This window comes from Mesitornis unicolor, unplaced genomic scaffold (assembly GCF_000695765.1).
Source record: "Mesitornis unicolor isolate BGI_N332 unplaced genomic scaffold, ASM69576v1 scaffold16106, whole genome shotgun sequence".
Classification (NCBI taxonomy): Eukaryota; Metazoa; Chordata; class Aves; order Mesitornithiformes; family Mesitornithidae; genus Mesitornis; species Mesitornis unicolor.
The window spans coordinates 60345-65710 of record NW_010193403.1 but is presented as its reverse complement, the minus strand read 5'-3'; the positions used below and the strand labels follow the sequence as shown (position 1 = coordinate 65710).

At 42.0% G+C, this 5366-nt stretch overlaps 1 protein-coding gene across 1 annotated transcript in view; it reads left to right on the top strand.

Annotated features, from left to right (window-relative positions):
* Positions 1 to 2564, top strand: part of CRMP1 (collapsin response mediator protein 1) — a gene marked incomplete at its 5' end in the record, with an annotated part of 33398 nt that extends 30834 nt beyond the window's left edge. The window contains one exon of the mRNA XM_010187446.1: positions 1549 to 2564. Within this exon, the coding sequence (XP_010185748.1) occupies positions 1549 to 1640 (92 nt within the window). The remainder of the gene's footprint in view (positions 1 to 1548) is intronic.
* Between the last annotated feature and the right edge of the window lie 2802 nt (positions 2565 to 5366).

Below are 5366 nucleotides of genomic sequence, written 5' to 3'. Positions count from 1 at the left end.
CCTAGGAATATTTTACAAATCACCAAATATTCAGAATGTTTGCAGTCTAATTTTTTTCTCTGCATGCAGCCTTTTAGTATTGTGTACCTGGCCCATTACAGTTAGCTGAAGTCTCTGGTTGATGCGGCTGAGGCTCCTTGGTGGTAGGTACGGCTGGTGGGACATGGGTCTGGTGCAACCCACGTGGCTCAGCCATCTCAGATGCTGCTTCTCCAGAAGCTACCAGATATGGAGACCTCAGCTGTCCTTGTCCATTTCCAGCACACCATGTGCAGAAGCTGTTCGTATGCAGATTAGAGTATTTCTTCTCCTCTTTGCTCTCAGTCCCCAAAACATTTTCCATGGTACATAAGAAAATCATCCTTAGGGGTTGTTGGAAATAATTCCTCTCATTTGAAGACAATTACAAGTGTGTCAAATCCTTATCCTTCAAAAGACTACAGCCCAATTGGTACATAAGGGGCTCCTTATGGTGTTATGAAAGTAGTCTTCCCTGTGGGAGCCAATGATGGAGTTTTCATCCCTAACAGATCCTGTATTTAGAAACTAAGTACAACTCTTGGAAGAAAGCCCAAGGAGAGAAAATATTTTTAAAACCCTTCTGATGAGTTGGAATATATTTTTGCCCATATACCTTGGGGACATGGTGAGCACATACAAATACATAAATCTATATAAAGCGAAAAAGTGCCTACAGATTTGACCTCTACCAATAATAATTGGGAAGCAGGATTTTCATAAGCATCTGAAGCTGTGGTTTTGCAGTCCACTGCTGGATCTGGGTATTACCAAGGCATCTAGTGGTACAAATTTGGTCTGAATCAGGCAAACACACATTACTATTCTTATGAAATTAAGCTGTACCGGAGAATATGACAGCATTTAATATTACCTTACACTTTTATGGTGGTTTTACAATGCCTTTAGTATGGTCAGACAATATTTAGCCTGGCAGAAAGCTTGCTGTCACTTTAAGGTTTAACCTTTCAACATTTTAAAACATACTTTGAAGTGGGCATGAGTTTACATCAGCTTAGTGCTCCTTTCCTCATGATCATGAACCCTAATGATTGCCAACATCAGATCTACTGTACTGTTGACCCATGGACTCAGTGGGAACAGGTATTCAAAATCAATGAGGCAGGTTCGAAAAATCCACTCTGCACATACGTGTTTTGGGTTGTTTTTTTTTTTGTAGTTGTCACAGCAATAATCTCTGTCAGGGTCTGATCTCACGAAGGGAACCCATTCTGTAGGCTGTCATCCCTGCATGGGGTATTCAAGTCGGTGGAAAACAATTCCCCATGTAGGGTGAGCATCAGTCTGATCCCAAACTCTTAATCCTACACTTCTCATTGAAGACAACTGGAGCTAAGCAGGGAAACATGCCTTAGAGCTCTGTTCAGCACTTCAGTCAGGGGCCTGGCTGAAGAGAGACCAGCTGATGGTGGTGTGAGGGGCACATAGCTGGAACTGGCCAGGTAAAATCTCACCGCTGATGGTTTTTTCTTTTTCATAGCTTTGTTTCTTGATTTTGTCCTTTTGCAGGGGCTCAGATAGATGACAATAACCCACGCCGTACTGGCCACCGCATCGTGGCACCTCCTGGTGGTCGCTCCAATATTACCAGTCTTGGCTGAAAAAGTGACGACGGACAGAAACACGAGGATGAAGGATCACGGGAATAATGTCTGTTCCCCTCAGTATCTGTGTTATCGAACCCACAGTTTTATTTGGTACTAATGGAAATAAAAAACGAAATGTCTTTCTTTTTTTTTTTGTATAGGAAGAGGTGATAATAGTGTGGTGTGTTTGCTTGGAACTACTTGCCTCACAATTGTGCTTTCATGCCATAGTCACCTTAAAGCATGGTGCTTCCATTGCCCCTTTAGTGACTACAGGTTTTAGCTTTGTCTTGTAACTGAATGATGGTTCCTTTGCACCCTTTCGCTGTATTAGAGTAGTTAATGCATGTTACTGAGTTATTTATGCAAGTTGCATTCTGTGAGTGAGTCCCTTTAGAACACGTTGCCAACAATTGACTAGACACAATGCCAAGATTAATGCCCGTATTTGAGAAACACCGCCAAAAACACTTATGAAGGAAGAAAATGGCCATCTTGAAAGTATGCAGTAGAGTAGTATAGGCAGCTTCTGTTTCATCTTTAATTTATTATAAACCCAAGAAGTACTTCTCTCAGACACAGAAAATCACTGGGACATGTAATGACAAATGGTCTCTGTAGCACCTGTCTGTTCCCACTCATTACGTTCCAAGTCTGTGTCCTTCTTGTTTCCATTTTAGACAGAGCCATAATTTATACATACCAATGCCATTGCCACCCCTGCAGGGATTTCTCCATCTGGGCAGTAGTGCTCTCCTTCTGCATGAGATTTTTGGTACTTACAGATAATCCAAGTTGCCGTCGGATTTTTAAAGTTTTTTGTACAAAGTTTTTCCTTTGTAATCACACGCATTTTTACTTACTCTACCGTATCAAGATCTACTAGTCGTGGTTCAGTTTCTGAATTCAAAGCTTGTGAAATAAAGGAAATTAATTGATGGGTAAGCGTCTTCCTCTGCTTTCCAGTGCTGTTGCTCAATGATTGAAAATTTAGAATGAAGAAACCCCGGAAAAACTATCTGTTAGGTTGATATCATGTGCAAGAAGGAACCTCCTTAGATCACAAGGTGTGTTAAATGTAGAGATGCCTGCACATGCATACTATAGCGTGCCATAATCTGTCTAAAACAGAGCACACAGTAAAAATATACTTACTATTTACACTGCAGCTGCCTCAGTTTTACCAAATGAGCACTGAATTATCTTTCTCCCAAGAGCTCCAAGACTGCATCGGATTTGCTTCAAGTGGTAATTGATTGCCATCATCTTCACCTGCAGTACAGAACCACTGTCCAGCAGTGCTCCAGTTTGACCTAAGCTCTATGAGTACTGGTTTTCTCTCCTTGCTGAACTGGGACAGTTTTAGGCATGGTATGAACAAGACATGCTGCAGGTAAGGTGAGGAAAGTGGGCTTGAATTCTAAGAGTGAAGGAAATGCTTTCTCTCACAAACTATGTAAAGAAACCTTTCCTGTCCCTTGTTATCTGTATGATTGTGTTGCTGATGTTATGGGAGGCATGGGCTACAGTAGAGGGTGGGGTGCTATGAAATTAAGCAGGTCAGTGAAACACCTCCCCTTGGCCTTCTATCCCTTTGCCCTTGTCTACACTTTTCCTTGCAGCAGGAAAGGTCTTGTAGCAGCGTGGTGCCAGTTATACCTAGCTGGGATGCTTGACCACTTTGCACTGGTCCATCCTTTCTATGCAGCAATAAATTGCATTTGCACAAGGCATGTCATGCACGCGGGACATAAATTTTTGGAAAGTAGCCCACCTGAAGCCTGTCATCTTATTCTGAAGCCAGTATCCTATCACCTCCAGCTTGCCTGAGAAAGAAACTGTTATGCTGAAAAACTCTATTGCAGTCAGCTTGGTCTGAAAATCTGGCAGCAGAGCTGGTCTGAATAGCCAGCTTCTGGTTTTGCTTTGGCTTTGAACTGAACCAGTGAAGAAACACTCCAATTCAGCCTGAAATGAACTGAACTGAATTGATTTCTCCCAAAATAAAGGAAAAATAAAGCTTTTCACGAACAACTCCTTCTGCTAAGGATTCAAATTTGTGTTTCCTATTGCCTGGTGAGAGCTCTCATCCCTAGGCTTGAGTTTTTTTATATGAAGTAAAGTAATGCTGGCAGAGAAGCCTGAGGACAACTTGCCCTGGAATAACACAGCCTAGCAGGTAAGGCAATCTCGAGACAAAGTCTCCATCTCCACTGTCCCATTCCAGTCCATTTGCTGTGAGTGCTGGCAAAACTAGCAACAGTTTTGGTAATCTAACCCTGAAAATAGAAATGAAGCTGGCTTGTGAAACTGCAGCAAATGTGACAGTGTGAAAAATTTGGAAGTGCTGGTTAAAATTTCCTTGGTGATTTTCTTGTCTGTGTTAATGCAAGTAGCAATGGTTGCTCACTTCAGAGTAAAACTTCTATTCGATATATGAGGTTTGTTACGTGTAAAGTGACAGAAATTATCATTGTGTAACTACTACTGACAGATTCCACTTTTCTTACATGCTAAACAACATCCTAAACCAAAGAACCCTTTGCCTACAAGCTAGTCAAGATCCACTGTTGTTAACATTCATTTAGTTTTACATGGTGAAGTTTTTGTGAACAAATACATGTATGGGTGTTTGCGAGGCACTTCATGGTTCAGTGCTTCTGTGCGAACAAGACTCTGCTTGTCAGGTCAATGTAACTCTCCTATGATTTTTCCAAGGAGAAATACACTAGCGTGCCTATGATGTTCATAAGCCCCTGCAGCCTGACTGCTGCTGCCGTGCCGCTGCTGCGGGACAGCCTGCAGGAAGCCTATGGATCCTGTGCTGTGCATGGGTCCCTCCACTCTGGACAAGCAGTACTACCTGGATGTGATTTAAACAGATTATTTTTAGAGCACTGGTATCTTACTGCATGGTCACCAGGTGAGGTGAAGGATGCCTCACTTCATGGTCACTGTGATACACCACCAGAGAAGGCACATGCTGTACTCACAGAGGGTTTAAACGAAGCCAGGTAAGTGGTGCTTCTCTGGAGGCTTATTCCACAGCGATGTCTCTGCCCCTACATTGCTAACCTTTCTTTAAAAAAATTAACCAGTAACAGTAAATAAAATGTGGATTAGCTGATGATCCTGAATACATCTGCAGAGTGGGTAATGTTACGTCAATTTGCTGCCTTGTAGAAGCATCAAGGTGGGAGATGTTAAATTTGTGAGCTTGTGGGTAGAGAGCTGTTGTTAGACTACAAGAAAGCAGTGCAAAGTCTTCATGGTTTTTGAATCATCAAGTTTCTAAAAATTTGTAGCAAGGCTATGACTTTTTAATACCTGATATAGTCCTAATGATGTAAAAGTGGCTCTTACCTATTGACATTTGCAGGTCCCTTAAAATTAGTCCCCATGACCAGTCGGAGGACTGTCTTTGTCAATCAAGGGATGTAGAAGATTTCGGAGTGATAGTTTAGACCAGTCTGTCTTGTGTTGCAGTTTGACTGCTACCAGAGCAATGCAGTTCCATGTTTGAATTCTAGTGTTTATAGCAAAGCCTGTTAATTATGATGCCAAGACTGACGGCTGTCCCAGCTGCTAAATGTTTCTCTTAGCAATACACTGATCTTCATCCTTAAGAACAAAAAATGCAGAGTGGACCAGGTCAGATGACCATGTACTCTGTCTTCCAGTAACCAACATAAGCTTACAGGAGACTAGAGGAAAAGAGCAAACATAATGTTAAAACTCCTG